Source organism: Pieris napi, chromosome 11 (assembly GCF_905475465.1).
Source record: "Pieris napi chromosome 11, ilPieNapi1.2, whole genome shotgun sequence".
In the NCBI taxonomy this organism is placed as follows: Eukaryota; Metazoa; Arthropoda; class Insecta; order Lepidoptera; family Pieridae; genus Pieris; species Pieris napi.
In genome coordinates, this window is record NC_062244.1 from 7,684,639 (window position 1) to 7,708,192 (window position 23,554).

The 23,554-nt window shown below is 32.9% G+C and overlaps 1 protein-coding gene across 5 annotated transcripts in view; it reads left to right on the forward strand.

Annotated features, from left to right (window-relative positions):
• LOC125054164 (DE-cadherin) overlaps positions 1–23,554 on the forward strand; it is a 194,852-nt gene that overhangs the window by 158,231 nt on the left and 13,067 nt on the right. For 3 of the 5 annotated variants that reach the window (XR_007117669.1, XM_047655895.1, XM_047655896.1), the window contains 7 exons: positions 708–895; positions 1,914–1,955; positions 5,540–5,731; positions 10,895–11,050; positions 14,308–14,505; positions 17,530–17,746; positions 18,757–18,975. Coding sequence is in view for 4 of the 5 variants with exons in the window: in XM_047655895.1 (XP_047511851.1) it covers positions 708–895; positions 1,914–1,955; positions 5,540–5,731; positions 10,895–11,050; positions 14,308–14,505; positions 17,530–17,746; positions 18,757–18,975 (1,212 nt within the window). In the remaining variant the exon portion in view is untranslated. The remainder of the gene's footprint in view (positions 1–707; positions 896–1,913; positions 1,956–5,539; positions 5,732–10,894; positions 11,051–14,307; positions 14,506–17,529; positions 17,747–18,756; positions 18,976–23,554) is intronic. The other 2 variants (XM_047655897.1, XM_047655898.1) reach the window with 1 other exon arrangement.

The window sequence follows — 23,554 nt, forward strand, 5'->3', positions numbered from 1 at the left end:
AAATTGAATTGGCACTGGAGAAACAAAGTTAGCAGTTTAGCTTCGAGCGACATTTATTGAGATTTAACTACATTAAATTAGATTAAATTCAAAATAAATAAATTTATTTTGATTTTATTAAATTTTACCACTATTTGGGATGTATTATGTAATTACGATTAGAAAATTCAATAAATTGGGCCAGCATGGTATCGAAATTGTCACGTGACAAGCACGAGACACTGTCATTACAGTTTTAATAGAGAAATAAAGGTTAATTTTGTCTAATATCTTAGGTAAAAAATTGTTGAGGATACTGTTAGACGGCAAACGTCGTTTTGCCATGTATATTATTTCTAGGAAACATTTTTTTTAGTTCAATAAAAATAACTATCTACTATAATAAAAAATAGGGGTTGATCGTAGAGGGGTGACAATTAAAGTTTGTATCTATTTTTGTATGCTGTATCATAAATAATAAAAACAAAAAGTTTTGTCTAAAAATAAAAATTTAGAGGCGGGACGGGACCACCCTTAACATTTAGGAGGATGAAAAATAGATGTTTTCCGATTCTCAGACTTTTGAATATGCATAAAAAATTTCATAAGAATCGTTCGATCCGTTTCGGAGGAGTATGGGAACGAACATGGTGACACGAGAATTTTATATATTAGACAAATGAGGTAAACATGACATTTCCTTCATTTTTATATTTATATTTTTACAGGCAACATTCTGTCAACATTGGTATCTTTCGACCGCGAGCAACGAAAGGAGTACAAAATTCCTGTAGCAATCACAGATTCTGGGACACCAAGATTAACAGGGGTGTCGATTTTACACGTTGTTATTGGTGACAGAAACGACAACCCAATGTCTTCTGGAGAAAGCGACATCTTCGTGTACAATTACAAGGTAAGAATGTGACAACGTTCTTAATCCATCGTATAAAACTTCACTGTATACCTTTCAGACAAAATTTATCGAATTCATTTTTAAAATAAATAAAATATGAGGTAAGAAGACAACATTATTGTATGAAGACTATGAACCATCCAGTACAATCAAAAGAATTAATTAACAGAAATATAACGAAAATAGTACACCTACGCAGCTGTTCATTCCAATATAAAATCTAAAATAACATTTCTGTAATACAAGGAAGAACGTTCTACGAATTGTTCTTTATTAATTGTGTTTAAAATGAATCCTAATGGAATTCAGTAATACCGGGTTTGAAGATTGGAAAAGGAGGAAAGGTTCTAAAACATATTGTTATATTCCACTAATAATTTAAATACACTCTTTTTCAGGATAAACTTAAGTTCTTATATATTTATTTCTGTCAAACTGTATTTTTTAACGCGTTAAAGCTATTTTTCATTAATCTCAAGCACATGCGCTTAGTTGAAATTAAGAATAATATTTTATGTAAAGTGTACGTAGGAGAGATTCTTGTGTTAAAGCGTGGCATAAATTCCTTAAATCTGCGCCGTAAATCGTCTAGATAAAGCCTGAAAATCATTGTTTCAACTCCCGAACGAGAACAACAATTACGTAAATAAACAATTTAATAGAACATTGAGTTGTTAGTCTATTAACACGATTTAGAGGCGACTAATTGCAATTTCGGAATAACTTAAAATGTTTGGATTTAAGTGATGTTTGTTTATTTTGTAAAGTTATAGATGAGTAGAGATATCACAATATTGGTTTTAACAAGTTCGTCAACGCTGAAGTCTACTACGGGTTTACTGTATGTTCTAAATTTAAAATATTTTCAATTTATTTTTAATTTAGAATTTCGTTCTGGCATGTTGGTAACAAGTAGATTATTTACGAACACTGCCGTAGACTTTAGAATCGGCATTGCGTCGTGATGTTCAATAAATTCTGAAGACAAATGGTATTTAATTAAATGTATTTTCCTCAGACGGAAACTTACTTCAATGAGCTATACCGCTGGCCGTATTACGTGAGTATTGGCACTTGGTATTGTAATTATTGGTTTCTTTTCAACCTCCTTTTGTTTGTACTGGATGGTAATCCTTATTTGTTGTTCTTCTGATTTCATTCTTCTTAGTATTGAACTTTTTAAAGTTTTGTTCTAATTTTGTTCGTTTCGTTCGTTTTTTGAAATTAGTTCCAGTATTTTTAGGTTACTACAGGTAAAATTGTTAACAATTTTGGGTCTGTTGGTCTCTCGTATTTCGTCGAAATAGAAACATTCAGCTATTTCTAAATATTATTAAGGAATATAAATGTGCTCACATTTCATAACAATTCGTTCGACAATAAATTCTCGCAGTAACTTAGGAGAACATAAAAATAAAATTTACATTGAGCAGTGCGGCAAATGAAATACGAAAATGTCTTCAAAACCCGGCAACACATTTATAGCTGTTTACAAACCACCGTAAAATACTTTACGATTTTTCGTATCTGGAGGATGTTATCACAGTGCAAGTTCTTGAAAATTTTCTGGCAACATGTGCGAGCAAAATAAGTTAAACGTTTGAGAGTTACGATGATCTATACAACAACACAACTATACCCGACTAAGGGACACGTTCTAATTATTTAAAAATAAAATATTATTTCCTCATTTTTTACATATTCGTAGATTACACTAATAAACATATATATAGCAATTGCGCTTACATCTTTGTTTAGGTCAGGGCCTCAGATTTCTGTATCTGTTCCGTGATCATTTCTAATAGGCAACTAGGTGATCCTGATCGTTTTCTCACGATGTTTTCCTTCATCGTACGAGCGAGTGTTAAATGCGCACATAGATACAAAGTCCATTGTGTATAGTCGAGTTTCGAACCTACGACGCCCAGAAATGAAAGTCGCATAATGAAGCCACTGGACCAACACTGCTAGATTACACTAATATAGTGCCGAAAAAAGCTCCTATCACGTCTCAACCATAGATGTCATAAAGCTTCGTTCTTTGAAGTCTGGCTTAACACTTAAAGGCTGGATATGAACCAAACTTTAAACGTTTCGGGTAGATCGCAAAGTTTACCAAACATCTAAAAGCAAAATTTAACAATGTTTTTATATAGGAAGGCATAAAGTTGGTATAGATACCAGATTTGTCAACATTTAACCGACTTAAAAATCCGAAGAAGGAGGTTAATGATTTTTTATTGCTAAAACTTAACATATACGCCAAAGAATTCAATTCCGAAACCACTGCTTTGCTATAATTGTTTCCTGTGAAACATACAAACGTCTCCGCCATTTTTAATATCGTATATTTACATCAGGTAAATAGTGTTTTAGGTAGATTTAAAACTACCTCACATAAAACTTTTAAAGTGTTCACAGGAGGCACGCCAAGAGTGAATTTTTCCAATGAATAATTAACCCAGCCATTATCCAATAAACTTAATAACGCGATAACACCGGTGTTTTATAATAATATGTGACTATTAAAATGTTAATTTCGCCTTAATGAAACCGGCTATAGTGGTGTGTGCGTAAACAAGGATTATATTATGTGGAGGCAGTTTTTACTACCACCCCTCCCATTTCGCTAAGTTACGATGCTTGTTTTATTCTTGACTACCTTTAGTGGTACTAGAAGGTTTTTGTTTTATTAAATCTTCCTTTGTTTTGCCTTTGTGGCGATTCGATTTCGATATCGATTTTCATAAAACAATGTTTATAATCTCACTTGAGTTGTTGAAACAATTGAAAATAAAAAATATTACATAAAACTAGTGAGTAATTTTGTCTTTAGCTTTTTACTGCAAAGCTATATTTTCTCTACGTTTAAAAAACATTTTATCTACCCAACCATATAATGCTTTGCACTAATTAATAAGTTACCAGTATAGGGCATATTTTAGTAACTATCATGAAATTAATTTCGATTATCTGTTATACAGTTAATTCAATAAACCAATGGAATTGAACAGGATTGAACAATAGTCGCATCGCTAAGGCGGTGTGACATTTAACCAAATTAATTAGTCGACGACTTAGCCACTGTCTCGCTTCTAATGAACTAGATATTTACCGAATCCAAACTCCTCATAACAAATGTTAAAAGGATTATTTTTAATAATTGCATGATTTTAAACCTTGCTAAAAAGTGCACATAGTACAGAACATAAACGTATTAAGTTTTTGTATAAATCCTCGAAAATACATTTCGTTTTCAAGCATAGACAATGTGTGGGTAATATGTGTAAAAAAGTAAATAATTACTGTTGACGTAATCACCAAATAAGAAATCAAAGACACCCTCGCCGCTATAGTGCCCCTATGTCCTATAATTAAATTTTAAATTTACTTATTATATAGACATTGATGTAATGAATCTAAATAATAGACTTATAAAACTAAATAGTTATTTTTTTTATCCATAAAAGCAAGCTTTTAAATAAGCAAAAGGCTTTAAATAACTCATGTAAACGCCTTTTTTATAAAAAGTCAGAGGCATTTCGGACAACTGAAAGTGGTGTTCCAATTTTAAAATTATAAAGTACTGTTTGTTGTATGTAAAGCACGCCGTTTCGCACACATCAGCAATTCAAGGCGCATGCACAAATTTAACGAATATTATTTACACATTTGGAGCATTTTATTGTGAACACGTCCCAGTTTCGGTTAATTTATTTAAGATTTAAATTTAAAGAATATATAGGCGTAGTCCGGGAGCTGAAATCTTGGTCGTTATAAAATTAAAAGGGTTCGTAATAAATTCAACAATCATCAAATGAATTAGAAAATTAAACCGTTTTATTTACGGAGGGAAATAATGTAGCCCGCATTGTTCCTCATTAAAACCTTTTAAGAGATTTACGTAATTTAATTCGAGCACTAAAATTGATTTAATACTTTTTATAAAGCTTAATAATAATTTTGTTTAAATATAATAAATAATTATTATATACCTTCTATGTTCAATGACTATTAGCGAAAGTAAATATTGGCATGGGAGCTTTCATTACAAAAAAAAGTGCGTGCGTACAAAGTACACATGTCAGAAGTGAAACTTCTTAGGCAAACTAATTTTTAAGTCTTGTTCATATTTATATAAATCTAAAACTTTAGATTTCCGAGACTTAGACTTACTTATGTTAGGAATTTAATGAATTAAATTGACGTTAAAATAATAAAAGTGTCGAAAATTAATACAAATTATAATTTTTTTCTTAGATAATAAAACACGTGGCATTTTAATTTACAATTCGTCATTTGAGATTTCAATAAATTATCTTGCATAAAAATAAAATACTAATATTTCATAAATTCTCTTTACGAAATTTTAATTTTAAAAATGGAATTACTATAATGCAATACGCCTATCTCACTCTCTCTCAATCGCTCTCTCCCTTTCCTTCGACGTTTAAAGAAGTTTCACTTCAAAATATATTATCCACTCATAAACGTGGCAGACTTATCATCTGTTAGGTTAATAAACAGCTAAACAAACGCCTGCCAATTATATTTCTTATTATTTTTGTTATTCATTTGTTTATGCACTTCAAATACGACGTTTTAAAAGCCACCCACGATATGCTATAAATCTGTCTTTTACAGGGTGAAGCACCGGATACGGAAATCGGAAGGGTGTTCGTAAACGATCCGGACGATTGGGACCTTCCGGACAAGCGGTTTATGTGGCTACCGTCATATGAGCAGAGAAGTCCGTACTTCGACGTGCATAGTAATACCGGAATGATTACTATGAAGCAGGGAACACCGAATGGAACTTATCTTCTACACTTTAATGTAAGTATGACTATGATTATGAGAGAATTTATTTTAATTGTAATTTTCTATTCTCTAAGTTATTCTCAATCTTATGTACCGTATTTTAAATGCTTCTGTTTTTACACGAAAAAGACTATGACAAAAAACACTGTACAAAAATACAAATATAAAATTAATCCAGGATCTTTAATAAGCCTGTCAACGTAAATGAAAATAATATTGCTGATATAGTGGAATAAGTTAATACATAATTAATTATTGAACTGCTACTATAATATATTTAATAGGGAGTGAATTGAATTTTTAATTAATTTTGCATAAATAGGTACTTTTAGTTGAAAACAAAGACGTCTGTGGCTTTAAAGACAATTTATTTGCAGGAGACTAGTCTCCTATATAAATATTGTCTATGGAGTACTCCAATATTTATATTAAATTATATTACATTTATTGAATATCTGTAAGATTTAAAATAAAAATAAATAAACTGAAGTGGAAATGGGCGAGGCACTAAGAGGAACAGAAAAGTGGAGCAATAAAGTACTAAACTGGTGCCCAAGGTACAGAAAACGAAAAGAGGAAGATAATAAGGTGGATAGACTAAATAAAAGAAACAGCCGGTGGTAGAAAGTGGCACAGTGCAGAGAGGAATAGCGTGATTTGGCGGAGGCCTTTGCCAAAAAAGGACACACAGATACCTAAGGCGCGAAACATACAGAAAAGGCGTAAGGTGAAGGCGCGGCGCAGGCGCAGAGCCGGCGTGGAACATATAAGGCACGGATGCGACTTAAATTATATCCAAGAGGCGAAGAGACGGCACAAAGAGTCATTAACGCAGGCTAACTATATCGTGATAGCATGTCTTCCTCTTTAGATGACGAGATGCGCTCGCTTTGCTGCAACTCATTAATGTGCAGAGACACCGAATATATTGGTGACGTGCCTGTGCCACGCCGCTCGAGTATAATTAACAACGTACGCGTTTTGAAGCGGCAAGATGCCTGCGCCGCGTCTTACGCCTTTTCTGTGTGTTTCGCGCCTAAAAGAAGTGTGATTGTGAAATAGAAACGTGATTAAATTTAAAAGTATCTGAATGAAAAAGGCTATTATTATTATTGTTTTTATATTAATATCTAGTTCTACGTTTACTTTTTAAGTCTAGAGCTAAGTTGAGTCGAGACTTAACGCTAAGTGTGACTGCTGGAAGTCAAAAACGTATTGAATTATATAAGTTATCAACTGATTAACATAGCTATCTGGATTGCATTCCTATATTTATAACGATCTGTGCAACAGACTGGTTCTGGTCCTTGGTATCGCAAACAACCTTGGCCTTCGCACATATCCCATAGGAACCCGAGTTCTTGGGGAAAATAATGTATTATAGCGAAATTTTCCGAGACTACAGACTTCGAAAGACTATGAATCTAGAATATTAGCTATGTATCTACAATCTACATGCAAATGAAACCTGTCCTCGCTTTTCTGATCATTGAACCGGCTAATACAGAGGCAAATCAGCGAGCTTTTCGTAATATAATTGCCAATCTTCACAAAGGCTATGGTTAAATATTCGACCAGTAATAGTGAATATTTTATCAGCTCCCGGACTAGAGCGGTTCTCTTGGATTTAGTGGCCGGGAAGTTAATAATTAAATGCTAAGTATTTGCGGTGACCTGAAATACCGCTCCTTGCGCTATGCGTAGGGATGCCAACGCTCTTTCTGTGTGTCAATTTTGTGTTCTTTTTTTAAAATAGGTATTCTAACAATATAAATGTTAACGTAAAATTGTAAACACCGTTAGATTGTAATCTATCTCGCGAGATTATAAACTGTCGAAAGATTGTGAACCTCAGCGTACTGCTTACAATTTAACGTATTATTATTCGGTAGATTGTACTACACTAACTTAGTTATCATTCAAACTTCTTTGGTCAATTACAGATTAATTTTACTTCCCAACAATTTCATATAACTACCGAATAATAATACCTTAAATTGTAAGCAGTTCGTTGAGGTTCACAATCTTTCGACAGTTTACAATCTCGCGAGATATATTACAATCTAACGGTGTTTACAATTTTACGGTGACATATATAAAAAAAGCAGCTACGAAAAGTCAAATCGAGAATAATTTCGCATTTGAAATCTCACCATAGAATACATTTCCAGCTGTCATAACTTGTATCACTCCTTTCAAAGCTTAAATCTAATTTAATTTTGCTAACTATATAAATTTAGATTGAATGAAAATAGTGTTTCCATATCTGATCATTTAAAGAGTTTTTATTTAGACGCAGAGCTTTTACATAAAAGCTTTTAATTAATACGTTAAACAAAGTTATTATAGTGTTAGCAGCCCTACGTCTACGTTTAACAGGTCTATTGATTTCGCTAACACATTTTTGCGTTTAGTTTTCATTTGTATGATTTAAATCGGTTCGGTCAGCGCATTTCGCGCCGACATAAATTTATAAGTTTTTTAATGATTGTAGATTAATTTTTATAATATTTATGGAGCAATAGTTAACTAGGGACTTACTTAATAATAAAATGGTTTCGACCGACTTAGTATCCCTAAGTCGTAAACGAAATTCGACGTAATAATTACTTACGTAATTAATAAAAGATTAATTGATATAGCGGATAATAATTAACTAATTAAGGCTTATGGCACTTTCATATTCTCCTATTGTTTAAGAACTTGGACCCTTCTGTGTTTATTAGCGATTTAAGGCAAGAAAACTCACACGCACTGGTGAACTGAAGGATCTAGAAATAGTGGGCGAGTTTTTATACCTCGGTTCCCTGATAAGTAGTCTAGAAGGAACCGAAAACGGAATCCGAAGAAGAACCCAGATGACCAAATACGCAATGGCAAAACTCTTGTGTCTATGGAAGGACCGGAACATTTATTTAAAAACAAAGAAGAAACTGGTTGAGACTCTGGTATTTCCGATTTTCCTTTATATCGCTGAATCCTTGACAATACGGACATCTGAAAGAAGAAATATCGATTCTCTGGCAATGTGGTGTTGGAGGCGGATGCTAAGGATTCCCTGTACAGCTAAAGAAACAAACGAACAAAGTGTCCATTCTAAGACAGTTCCAGGAAAAAAATCGTTTTTTGACACTTTGGTACCAACGCATCCTGAGTTTTTTTGGACATGTAACACGCAGATATCCAGAAAGCCTAAAATCACTCATCGTGACTGGCAGAGTGGAGGGCACCAGACCTCGAAGCCGATCCCCAACTCGCTGGACCGATCAAGTAAAGGTCATTACGGGTTTTACCTTAACCCAGGCGCAGAGGCTTGCCGAAAACAAGGGAGAGGTGAGGAAGTTGTGCGGCGCCACTCACACGACCTTCAGAAAAGAAGAGTGCGACTGAAAGAAAAGAACTAAACAATGTCGCCGGGAATCAAACTTCAGTTATAGGCCATTCACCACTTAGTCGGAAATCTGTCAATATGTATAGTAGCATATATCGGTGGATTGCTAGTGAACTAAAAAGACATAAACCTATTTCGAATCTTAGGGAGCGGTCAAGTATTACGTCACGCAATTTTTTGAGATTATTGACCCCCCTCCCCATGTATCGCGCCGTAACGTTTTTCTGTATCCAATAGTAAAACGTTTCGTGACCACCTAGTGAATCTTTATACCTAAAAGTTACCATTATGTAGAGTAAAGTACTGGAAAGTCGAAAATGATATTAACACTAACGCGTAATTCAATCCCCGCCCCGCATCGTAACGTTTTACAAATGGAAAAAAATTCGTTACGTAATACTTGAACGCTCCCTTAAGAGAGTACCTAGGAAGTAACTACTTCGTTTAAGTAACTTTTCTAACATTCAAACAAGGCACGATAAATATAAAAGCAAGCAGTTGGTATAAACATTGTATGCCCTGGAGAATAATGCTTGAATGCAGATTGTAATATAATATTCTCGGCGTTATAAATATCACGCTTTTTGTCCGTTGGGAATATTCTTTTTTACCATGTATTGTAATGGTAAATTTGATGTTTCGAATTTCAACAAGTTCGTTTTAATGATATTCATAACCACAAGTAAGGTTTATATAAAATACAAACGATATCACCTTTCGTTTGGTAATCTTTATGCAAAAAATTTGGTCTAATACTAATTGAAACGCGTTCTGAAAAATTCATATAAAAATTACTCTTTATTTACATATTATAAGTCGTTTAATGTCGCAGTTGAATCAGGAGTTAAATGTGTTAGGGCGTTTTGTATTTTTACGATTTTTTCCACTCCGGGAGTGCCGGCAGAAGTGAAAACTTGAATATTAACGTTGTGCATTTTTGGTATGGAATGGTTAGGGAATAATTTTGCACGAATTGCTTTAATTATCAGTATAAAAGTATGTACTATCATTTATGTGGTACAATATTTATTAATTGCGCTTTCGTACACATACAAGGCAATTTATATTACATTAAATACGCCACGCCAGTTGTCTACCTACTCTTCATCCGTCTTACGAATTTTCGATCAGGTCCTGTCCTGACGCGAGTTTAACATTTTTTACCCATTCCAAAAAAGTGTACAACGCCGCTAAAGAAGTATTCACTTCAAAAAAAAACATCACCAATTTGAAGAAATGCTTTGAACTCTTTTTAACACAATTAGTCGTCACGGATATAAAAAAAATTTTACTTACACGATTTTTTGTTTTATTCGATTTAACATTTAGACATTTCTTCAAACTTATTTTTATACAAAAGTAAGTCCTTTTTTTTTAAACATTCAACATGTACCACGGAAGAATTGTAATCTGGTCACCCACAACACGGGATCCCTAGTGTGGGGACTAGCGTTAGATTAATTTTGTCACAACCATATCTTTTATTAATAAAGTTTATTATTATTAAGAAAAGAAAAATAATCCAAGTTCAAGTAGTGATGCTGCAACCCTTTTTTGACCTCAGATTTCCACGTATGTTTTATTTATAATATTTCTATATACATAAGACGATTTATCGAACGACATGCCGGTTTCTTCGCTATGTTTTGCAAAAAATAATATGAGTTGGTACCCAGCCAGAGTCTAGAAAACCTTAAAAAACGTACCTTCTTACTATCTAAATCTCCATTATACTGCCTAGTTATGTGTGTTCGCAAAAGTATCAATATAAATATTTATTTTAATAGGTGACAGAAGAAAATGAACCATTAGTACCATTCCACTGGGTGGAAGCTACAGTGAATGTGACCATCAAGGAGATCCCAGAAGAGGCAGTGGACAAATCTGGTTCCATCCGGTTCATAAATATAACCGCTGAAGAGTTTATTATTCCAGAAGCTGATGTGAGTATACAGTTTTAATACTAATTATGTATGAACTTTGATATCGCTTGTTATCAATAAAACTTGGTATATCATCAAAACTATTTTAATTAAAGCATCCGTTTAGCGCTGAATAGTAAAAAACCGGTAACGGAACAACTGAATCTGATTATGGTTGATAAAGATGTTGATAAAATTTAAGTTCCCACTCAAATTACTGGTTTCAATTGGGAATTTGAAGATCTCCAGTAGATCATTGCCATTAAAAAAATCCGTATTTAGATGCCTCTAATATGCTTTAATATATATATAACATGTCTTGTATATGTCACCGTAAAATTGTAAAAACCGTTAGATTGTAATCTATCTCGCGAGATTGTAAACTATCGAAAGATTGTCAACTCAACATACTGCTTGCAATTTAACGTATTATTATTCGGTAGTTATATGAAATTGTTGGGAAGTAAAATTAATCTGTAATTGACCAAAGAAGTTTGAATGATAACTAAGTTAGTGTAGTACAATCTACCGAATACCGATAACCGATAGATTACAATCTAACGGTTTTTACAATTTTACGTTAACATATATATATTTGCATAACTTGCATATATACATCCTGTAGGCATTCTTATTTTAATAACTTGCATAGTAGCTCCTGTGTGTTTAAATCTTAATATATATAAATTACGTGTCACGTTGTTTGTCCGCTATGGACTTCTAAACTACTGAACCGATTTCAATCAAATTTGCACACCGTGTGCGGTTTGATCTAACTTAAAAGATAGGATAGCTTACATCTCAATTTATACCCGCAATATTATTTTATTGCAAATTATTTGTTAATTATTTGATAGTCCCAATTCTAACAGATGGCGCTGTGTTGAAAGTACCAACGTTTCACATAAGCTACAATTTAATGGCATAACCACAAATAAAGCATGGTGGTCCCCATGACTGGTGTTCTCCTACCGTTTCCCTTAAATAGTTTACTACTATGTCATATAACAAAAACCTTAGCCACAGCAACGCTTGGCCGAGTCTGCTAGTTAATTTATAAGTGTAGATTACAAATGCACATTCGACAACGTAATTCTAGTATTCAGCTTTTGGCTCTATTGCTGATTGAATATCTTTAATCTTGTATTTATATAGCGGATATTAAAACAAATATACTACACTGATGTTTTCACGATCTCTAAAGGTAAACAGTAGGTTATTATAAACCTACCGCTACTACTACAAAATTTAAATGTCATACGTTAAAGTTTCGTTAAAAACGTGTTGTCTAATACAAAATGTTATCTTAAGCATTATCTTAAATATTCTGGAACAAAATTAAGCTCGTAAAGGCACTTTAGATCTTAACAGAATATACCTACGGATAAGCGTTATGAACTTATGTGGCCTCACCTCCTTAGTGACGTCTTCGCTTCAAGGATTTAATTATCGAGACAGTCTAGAATCTATTAAAGCTTTAAAACCACTCCTTAAAGTTTTTATATATTCTAGCTTGGGACTTAACTTAAAAATTCAAAATTAGAACACCACCATCCGTTACATTGTAATTATATGTAACAAAATGATATACAATTTCAAGTTTCGAACGCCAACTTTCAGCTTACTTCACACCAATTGCGAGCACATCAAAGCCACTGCATTTTAACCCAAAAATATGCACTATTTTCCAAATCACAAATCACGTTCACGTATAGCTTAAGTGGAATTTAGTCGTGGCCCGGACACGTCCCGGCGAATTGTGAGCAAAAATTACTGCTAAACGCCAGAAGCCGCGAAAAGCCGATGCGGTAAACCGCTTCGTAAAATATACGGTTTCGGTTACATAATACAATTATAATTTGCTTATATGCGTTTTTAAATATACGATCATAAAAAGTATAGGAATAAATATTTAATAATGGAAGTCGTTTCAGATGATTTCAATGTTGTTATTTCAACTCCTTTACCGAGACTAATATATATTTCTGACGGAAAAATATTTCTTTTTTATATCATTGTATTAATTTACGTAAAATAAATTTACCTTTACCAGATTGTAATATGTTTAATTATAAAAAAAAAATGTGTGTGATACCTGCTACTCTAAATTTAGTGTTGCTGTGTATTATATATTTTACTAGTGGACCCCACAGACGTTGTCCTGCATGATATTTCAAGCTATTAGGATATTAAAGTATGGAAGTACCGACTGCAGCGCCACCTGCCGGGCTGATTTGTGAATCTAAACCATTCCCAGATCCCCTTGAACACACACAAAAAATTTCATCAAAATCGGTCCAGTCGTTTGAGAGAAGTTCAGTGACACACACACTCACAGAATAATTATATATATAAAGATAGACAGCTTTCCGTACCAGACGCGTGTAGTTGATTTTTGGGTGTAAGTTTTCCTCAGAAAGTTCACCTTCACCGTACGAGCAGTGCTTAATGCGCAAAGAAATACCTATCGGTCCACATTCGGGCACACCAATCATACAAATGTATATCGAAGAAATTTCGTACGAATTCCTACTAAAGTCTTAAAACAGCCATAAAACTTCAACCTAAAATAAACGTTCAAGAACTACACTGTTAGGCTACAAAGGTATTCAGCCCAAGACATTATACACTACACGGTCACTTAGGCGTTTTTACGTTTATGGAGAACTGCCAAGCCCTCGGGCAAGACCTTGACATAACGTCAAACATTACGAACGAAATACTATTGTGTACTAAATACATTACTTTAGCCTAAGGCTGTTATTTGTCCTCGAGTTAATATAAATTATGCGTTGATATTATTGTAGGGATTCCTTTAATGCGTAAATTATTAATAAGGAATAATTCGTTAATTATTAAACAAATTCTAGAAGAGAATGCGGAGATCTTATTGAAGTTCCTAAGTAATTACGCTTGTTTATAGTTTTACTTCAGTTCTGTATTATTTATTGTATATTAATTATTATGTACGCTGTGTGAACATAAATAAATAATATATATTTTCTTTGCTGTTATATAAAGGTGTAGAACCCTGTCATTTTAGTATTTGGTTTCGTTTTAGGATCGACATTTACTAAGTGACCGTTCAATTGTAGTCAATTTTAAATTATTATTATTATTAAATCTAAACGAGCAAGTTAACATACAACAAATGTAATATAAATTTAACCGAAAAAGGAAAAGTAACCGTTTATGCGAAACTATTTCTGTAGATTGGTAGTTGATTGATGATTTTGTTAGTGTATTTCCATTATTGATATTATATGTTTATATTTCAGGGTATCAGCAAGAAGGACAAATTGCACCGTCGCCTCGCTCAGTTGTACAACAAGTCGCTCGATAATGTTGACGTTTTTACCGTATTCAGCAAGATGACAGTTAAAGACGAATTCTTGGATATACGGTTCTCTGTCCATGGGTCACCGTACTTCGAGCCTGAGAAACTGGATAGCATGGTCATTGGTATACAAGATAAGGTATTTATTTTCTTATTTCATATAGAAATGTTAGATTAAAATAAAATTGTATTCAGTAGAAATTTCGCAGTAATTGGGAATTTTTCATACTTCAGCTTTAGTATGGCTTTTGATCTAGATACCACATTTACAATAACCTTTAACTAATGGAAATATGATAATCACATAACACATATATATATGCCCTATTATTGCGTGTTTAAAAAAAGTAAATAATATTTAATTTAGAATTACAATGCAGTAACAACACACTCCGTAACTTTCAACATTACTTAAAAGTCGGTTTCTTATTTAAAGAAACGTACAATATATGTTGCACCAAAACTAAAATTAAAATCAATCAGGTACAAAATTATTTTCAATGTCCAAGTTTAGTATTTAAACAACTTACGTTGAACTTTGGTATTACAGACGAAGAATATGAAATAATATTCGTGAACGGATAAATTTAATATTATTATTGTGTACTAAAAAAATAATTATTTAATTATATTATATAAATATATAATTAAATTATAGTACAACAACCTCAATCAGCGTCTTATACACGTTGTCCGTATTGTTAGTCTTGAAACATATCTGACCTCAATATCTGTCAAACCATTTTACTTATGTACCTTTTAAAAAAGTTCTTACATTGAAAGTTAAGACTCACGTCATATAATGGTCGAAGGTTTTATTACTATGGAGTCTTATACATGCGTTCTTAGTAGGTTTACTGACGTACTTTTAAATCTATGCTACCTTGTTGAAAATAATATTGAAATTTCCATGTTCTGTTGTTAGTGCTAGTGACCTATTTTCACTTGAACAGTAAGTGTTTACTCCCTCCCTAAGCAATTCCAAGTTCTCTGCGGTTGAAATCGAGTACATATTAAGGGGTCTTGATAAAGATTCATGATTATTTACTTACATGTAGTGTATTTTAACCTTAATAGTACCATAATCCTTTATTGTAAACACGGAGACTTTGTTTATAACGTTGTTTTACTAAATTTAGACGAAATATATTTTAGATAAAGTCGCCCACTGACCTTTTAATTTAAAATAACCGGTGGCGCTACAACTTTTTAAAGTCTGGCTAGATTTATTTATATGGTTTGGTGATCATTTGTTTTTTATAATAGGCGTAGATGATCCCTTTTGTGCCTGATACACGCCGTCGACTTTTTGGGTATAAAGCATGGCGGTTTCGTCACGATGTTTACCTTGTTAAATTCGCATATAGACAGGAAGGCAAATTGGTACACAGCCGGGTTCGAACCTACAACTTTAGGGATGAGTGTCGCACGCTTACGTCATCACTATTTCAAACACAATTATTTAAGTTTTCTATTTTATTTTTACCATCTAAATAGTTAACAATTTAGTGTTTCCGATCACACGTAAATCGTACGTGTGCCATTACATTTTCTGCTATTTCTAATAAATAGAACTTCTTCTTTATTATTCTGCAATAATTCACGTAAAGACAAAACTAAGGGTCTTTTTCATAAACGTTTCACTAATGGCGTATTAATACGAATAAGTTTATAACTTGTACACATCAGTTAAAGGTATATTCAGTCCATTATTAACCGTGATATAAGCAAAGAATTTCAAGTCAAGCTTATTTGATTCGAATTAGTGCAGCTCGTTTCTAAACGCATATTTTAATTAAAATAACAAAATAAAAATGCTCATCTGTCGGTAATATTAAACTCTAATTACGGTCTCACGTAAGTTGTTTAAAGTTTGCACTAGGGAATGCTTTCTAGGAGAAAAATATTTTTCTCTTAAAGCTACGTAACATTTGTAATGACCTCGTTAGTGACATAACGAGTATCGAAGCGCCTTGTCGTGATTTTTGTTAGGAAAATACGGCTGTTTATTGTTAAAATAGCACCTTAATGGTGTTCTGAGAAGGGTTTATAGTCTAAGTAGATTACGAAATGTCACCGCGTTTTCGTTCCGTATTTTTAACTTATACTAGCTGACCGGGCAAACGTCGTTTCGCCATGTATATCATTTATAATAAAAAAATAGGGGTTGATCGTAGAGCGGTGAAAGTTAGGGGTTGTATGTATTTTTGTATGTTGTATCATAAAAAAAATAGAAATTAAAAATTTTGTATAAAAAATAAAAATAAAAATTTAGGGGTGGACTACCCCTAACATTTAGGGGGATGAAAAATAGATGTTGGCCGATTCTCATAGATACCGGATAAGCACAAAAAATTTCATCAAAATCGGTCAAGCCGTTTCGGAGGAGTATGGCAACGAAAACTGTGACACGAGAATTTTATATATTAGATAAACGGGTCCAGAATACATGGTTCGCTGTTTACGTCATTTAATAACAATACTAAAAACATTGACTATAAAGCGAAATTTTATTGAATTAATTAGAAGTTTCGAAAACTGTGATTGCATACTAAATGAATGACATAAAATTCTTTACATTCTGTGAATACTAGGTTCAAATTCTTATTTTTTGTCTTGAAATTTGGTATTTGAATTTATTTACGAAAAACGTATGTGATCGCAATGTTTTTGCTGTAGATAAAAAAATTGAGTCACGGTTTCAAACATTCTTAAAGCATTTGAAAATATTCTTGATAAAAAATTAAATCTGAGATGTGAACTTGTTATTTTGGTGAAAGTTTCTGTGAAATAATTTTACGGAAATTTTTATGACTTAAAATACACATTTAAATAATATTTTTAATACTAAGTTTCATTTAACGTATTTTTAACTAATTACTTGATTTTTTAACTATAAAAACCTAAGTTTTAATTCGAGGCTTAGATGTCATTTATGATTTAATAGCGAAAACAAAAAACATATTTAACATTAAAAGTCTGGAAAGGAAAATAAGACTTTAAAAATCAAAACATTTTATTTCTGGTTTTAACTCTCTGGTACCACTGTTCTATCCTTGAACAGGATCAAATGTTAATAAATAGTGTTAAAAACATATAACCTTTGATGTTTTAAGAACTCTTTCTTTGTCAAGTGTAGTTTACAGTGCAATATCTTTTACAGCTGGAAGAAGAGCTCCAAGCAAAGATCTACATGGTGAAGATAGATGAATGTCTGATTGAGAAAGAGCAGTGTGAAGACGCTTGTCGAAATGTCCTGACCAAGAATAACGTGCCGCTTTCTGTCTACACCAACACCACGAGCTTTGTAGGAGTATCAGCAAGAGTGGAGTCCGAGTGCACTTGTGACGTTGAAGAGCCCCTCGTTTGCTTGAATGGAGGTAAGAGCATCACAGAACTGAGTACCATATGAGCCCGCGGAATGCAACCCTTCCTATATGTGCATAAGGTAGGCCGATGGAATTGTAGTTTCGCTAATTCTGCCGTAATTATATGACAAAGTTAAAACGAGCGGGTCATATCTATAATAAATATATTTAACAGTTATCGGTGATCATTTGATTTTTCTCGTATATTTGATTTGTTCAATTTGGCAACTCCGCTTCCATCGTGTATATATGTCACCGTAAAATTGTAAACACCGTTAGATTGTAATCTATCTCGCGAGATTATAAACTGTCGAAAGATTGTGAACCTCAACGAACTGCTTACAATTTAACGTATTATTATTCGGTAGTTATATGAAATTGTTGGGAAGTAAAATTCATCTGTGATTGACCAAAGCAGTTTGAATGATAACTAAGTTAGTGTAGTACAATCTACCGAATAATAATACGTTAAATTGTAAGCAGTAAGCTGAGGTTCACAATCTTTCGACAGTTTATAATCTCGCGAGATAGATTACAATCTAACGGTGTTTACAATTTTACGTTAACATATACATATTTGCTTCAACTACTATAAGTTTGGTATGAAAGGCTTGTGGTATAATTTACGTTACGAATAGCCACCTTGGGGCCTATAAGTGTACCACTAGTAAAGCTAAAATGTAATACAGCCTATCATTATTTCTGAATGTGAACACCGTTGAGTAAATTACACTTTATTAATTAAAGTATATTATCTAATGTTTTTTTTTTTATATTTAAATAATGGTTATGCACTCTCAATTTGCTCACAAAAAAAATTATAATCTTACAATTTACGGTATCCTAATGACTGATATTTAACAAATACGACGACTTTGAAGAAAAGTGTATCAATTATTAATAGGCTAGCAACGTATTCTCGAGTCATCTAGAATAGAGACGGCCACATCTAGCGCTTGGCTTCCCGTGCTATAAACAATTATGTTATAAAAATAGATATATGTACAACTTATCATCCACAGGTACACCATTCGCCGACAAATGCGAATGCCCCGAAGGGTGGAATGGTCCGCATTGTGAGCAAACATCTATTGCCTTCCACGGCAACGGCTGGGCAATGTACCCATCACCCCCAGCGTGTCACGAAGGCCACGTCACCTTGACTGTGACGTCACACTCGAGTAACAGTTTGATCTTCTACCTGGGGCCGCTGAGACATAACCTACTTTTAGATGTGCAAGGTAAGTTATTAAATAAGTAACATTTACTTTTAGGTTTGCCTGGAGGCGACTGCTTTGCGATAAGGCCGCGTTACACCGTGGTTTGTTTAAATTTATCTTTGTATATAAAAATTAATTGCTGTTGGTTCTTATCGCTAAAACTCGGGAATGGCTGGACGTGGCTAATTATTATCTTAAAATATTCGTGGAAGTTCAGGGAAGGTTTAAACATAAATAATAAGTAAAAACGACAATTGACTTTTCCAATAAAAACTGCTCCTAGCTGGGAAATATTTGGCTTTTTAGAAATAAAAAGTCGTTACTAGGCTGTTTAATATAGTGATTGATGCTTTCAGAAATTTGTGTTTCATAGCTGTAGTATTAGGTCCGATCTCTTTGGTCTGCTTTTCCAAAACCAAATCATTATAATTTTAAGAGGAATATATAGATATAGTATATAAAGAATATAGTTAATATTTCCATATTGCAATTAAAACTATGAGAGATACATATAACGATAATAACCTTAAAAATGTAATATGATAACTAAAATATATTGTTAAAAGGAGTCCCTTTAGGCAAGGTTCCGAAGATACTGACAGCGTTCCCCTTTTGTATAGCTAGACTAATTCTTTGTCCGAGGTAGCTGCCAGCTCGTCGGTCTCCTGCGATATCGACTAACCTTATTTCCTTAAAAAGCCTTACAGCGCTAGGACCTCACGGTCTCGACACCGACTGGGACAAAATCATATTTGGAGCCTAGACCCCTGTAGAATAGAATATTATAAACACAAACAGTTCTGTTATCATTATATAATTCATGACTGAACTATCTTAACATTATTACTTCATTTAAAAAAATTCTAGTTTTCAAATCTCTGAAAATACCATGATTAAAAACAACAATATCTTAAATTAAATAGAACAACATAATACAAATAAAAACTATAAATTCTGTAGTAATATCAGCAGTTTTCCGATTTCAGAAGCAGTTTAGATGGTTAACTAGTTTTATTTGGAATCTGTTTCAACAAATGTTGCTATAAATATCGTAAAATGAAAATATATGTTATAAAGTTCAGTGCAACACGGATTTATGATTGTTATTGTTTTCGTGAAGTTTCTTTTATCTTTACAGTGAATGGGATTAAGCTTAAGCTATTTTGAAATATTCTTGGAATTTAGATTAAAGATGATTAAAACGGATGAAGGAAACTATTTATATAGTACAAGTATTTTTTACACGCTTTATATTAGCTTCACCTGTATGTATGTATGTATGTAACTTTTAACGGACAGATTTAATTCAAACTTTGCGCACCTGTCAAAGATCGATGACAATGCAATAATCCGAAGAAAAAAAAATGAAAAAAATAAAAAAAATTTAACTAAAAAATAAATAATAGTTAAAAAAAACTAAAAAAACACGCTTTTAAAGCACATCAAACTAAAAAGTGAAAAACAATTCCTAATTTAGGCTGAAAATGGTAATGAACAAAGAATACTGGTATTATTGTGTAAAAGTTTTTTTAAACTATTATTTATTAATACATGTGTCTTTACTAAGACATCATGGAACATTGCGATCCAGTCTAAATTAAGACTAATAATTAAATTAAGTCTAACCAAATTGACTAATAAGGATATTTAACATAAGAAAGTGTCCAATAACACTACTTACACTTTTTTTTTCACTTACCACTGATTAGCACTTAAAACTAACTTACACTAACACTATTTAAAATGGTTTTGTCCTTAGTTTTCTCATAACTACAAGTGAATATCATATTATTTATATATGTAAGTTTCATAACCTGCCTCTGAGTGTCTGGTTGTAAATAGGCATAGGCAAAAATAAAAAATAATTTAAGTTCAGTATGTAATGCTGGCTTAATTACTATGGGGACTAGGGTTTAAAAATTGGTCATTTCCGTTTGTGTATACCAGTCTTCCTTCGAAGGTGTGTGATAACTTAACGCAGCGCCTTGAATATATGTAGTTTTAATACGCAAAGTAACAATTATACACACTGACGAGCCAAGGCAGTACATTTTGCCCAAGTTTTCTTAGTTTTGTAAGCGCGGTGATTATATAAATCGGCGGTGTTAAAATCCGTGAGCTAAGTTGTTCGCTGACACTTAGTATAGCAATTATATACAGGCGTCCCAGAACTATGGGACATCAAGGAAAGTACCTTTAATATCGTAGATAGGATATTTTGCTGAAAGAAGACTTTATTTTATTTTGAAAAGTAAGTATTCAATAATTTTGTAATAATTACTTGTATCATCTGGGAACCGAACCGACTCAAATGCGAAAAAAAGCCCTTATTTATTTGATGCCAAACAAGAGGACAAAAAAGAATAATTCTTCTTAAGTAACATAGTATTTTGAAAGAAAGGAACATCGTAAAATGTTTGAATCAAACTTCAAGAAAATTATTGTTTTTTTTTCTTCATTTGAGTCGGTTCTATTACCAGACGAGACAAGTAATTTTTAGAAAATCATTAAATGCAGTAATACTTACTTTTCAGAATAAAATACTTCTTCTTCCAGCAAAATATCATATCTACGATATTTAAGGTACTTTCCTTTGATATCCCATAGTGTTGGGACGCCCTAAATTATCATATCATGGTATTAATAGCATTATATATTAATTTAGCATTAATAGCTTTTCTCAGTTGTAGGATAGTGCTAATAAATAGTGTACTCTCTCTGACCCCCGTCGGTATGGTACGGTCCCTGAATCGTACACACATAACATAAAATTCTGACAAAGCTTCAAATAGAATTTGACAGTTCCCAATACATTTTTTGCAATAAGGCGTGTAGAAAAAACAATACTGACACTTGGCAAGCTCTCCGATAAAGCAAATATTCTTTAGGTGCCAAATTGGCAATCTTGTGAAGTGAGGCTACTTAACTAGATCGGTTTGATCTAATTTGTGTCGATTGCAACTGCAAATAAAGCTTTCATCGATTTTTCCACTAGCTAATGCATATAGTTATTTCTAGACTGGTTGTAAATTTATTTTATTTATTAACACTTCGTTGCAGACATAATTAAATGAAAAGGGCAACTGGCGGCTAAATTTAAATCCAGTTTTCAGTATTTTATATACATTAAGCTATTTTGTTTCGCTGTTTTGCATTTTAGATTTGACTTATTTATGTTACTCTACTAAAAAGTTTTTTGTCACTTTTCAAATCAGGAATTAAATTTCCAGAGCTTTTATGAACATCACGATATGTTTATTGATACCTAAATGAATTCAAGATGCCACAAGGATCATTCTCAATATCCATCGCATCTACAATTTTAGTATCTAGAATTGGTTTTACTCTTTGGAAGCAATAAAAACTTTTGTCACGTAAACGAAAGCGAATTTAGTAAATGTTATTTTATTTTTACTACTTGAATAAGCTGTCTGAAGCAATAACATTTCGGTTTTATTCTTTCCTCGGTCAATGTTTATAAAGGAAGAAAAATACAATTGAACATGAAATTCCAGAATAAATCGCCAAAATCAATCTTACGTCCATCAAAATTCCATCGTTATATCAGCTACGTAATTATTAGCTCTACAGACAGAGAATTAATATTCCATCAGTATCTTTGTCCTCGGCTGTAGTGTGAAGATAAATAAATTCCAATACTCCACAATGAACACAAAAAGAATATTTCAATTTGAACTAGTACTTCCAGATATTATCGCAATCAATCTTCATTCAACTTCTAGAAAAATTGCACTTCAATGTTTCTGTCTAATCATGCTTTGTTTCCCGTTCCTCTCATCAACACCTATGCTCAGTTTTGTATCACGCAGCCTAGACATACAACAACTATAGTGGTCTAAGCCTTGGCTTGTTTAAGCTGTCGCGGAATATGCATAAGGAGTACTAAGAATATCCATAGCGCTAAATCACCTGCATCATGAGCACGCCCCTCACACATCAATACAATGTGAACCTTTTTGTATATATTATCTATTACATCTTTGGCACTCAACTTTGGATGTTTAGTATAATTGTTTTTGTTGTATATCGGTCCACAACTGAGCATTTCTTAAGGCAGTTTTGCCGTGCAACACCACTATATGGAACCAGCTGCCCACTGAAGTATTTCCAAACCAATCCGACTTGTCCTTCAAGAAAAGAGCGTACCAACTCTTAAAAGGCCAGCAACGCACTTGCGAGCCGTCTAGCAATGTGAGTGTCCAAAGGCGGCAGTGTCATTTAACATTAGGTGGTCCTCCTGCCCGTTCGCCTCCTATTACATAAAATATATGTGTTAGCTGAAGGATCACGAAGTAAATAAGCAACTCGTAGTCAACTTCGACATATCCACTTATAGTGTAGATGTGAAATAAGATTTTTAGTATAGAATTAATATTGCAAGTATGCAACCTACAACATACTACAAAAACCTATTAGACTACACTTTCTTACGGCTACGCTAGTGGATAATGATTTTTTAATGATTTCGTAACGACTGACAGTCGCGTGCTATGATTTATGAGCATTCGCGTGATAGAACCTTATAAATATTATCAATAGTTACTACGAGCGTACTGTCTATTAATTCTTTAAATAGACG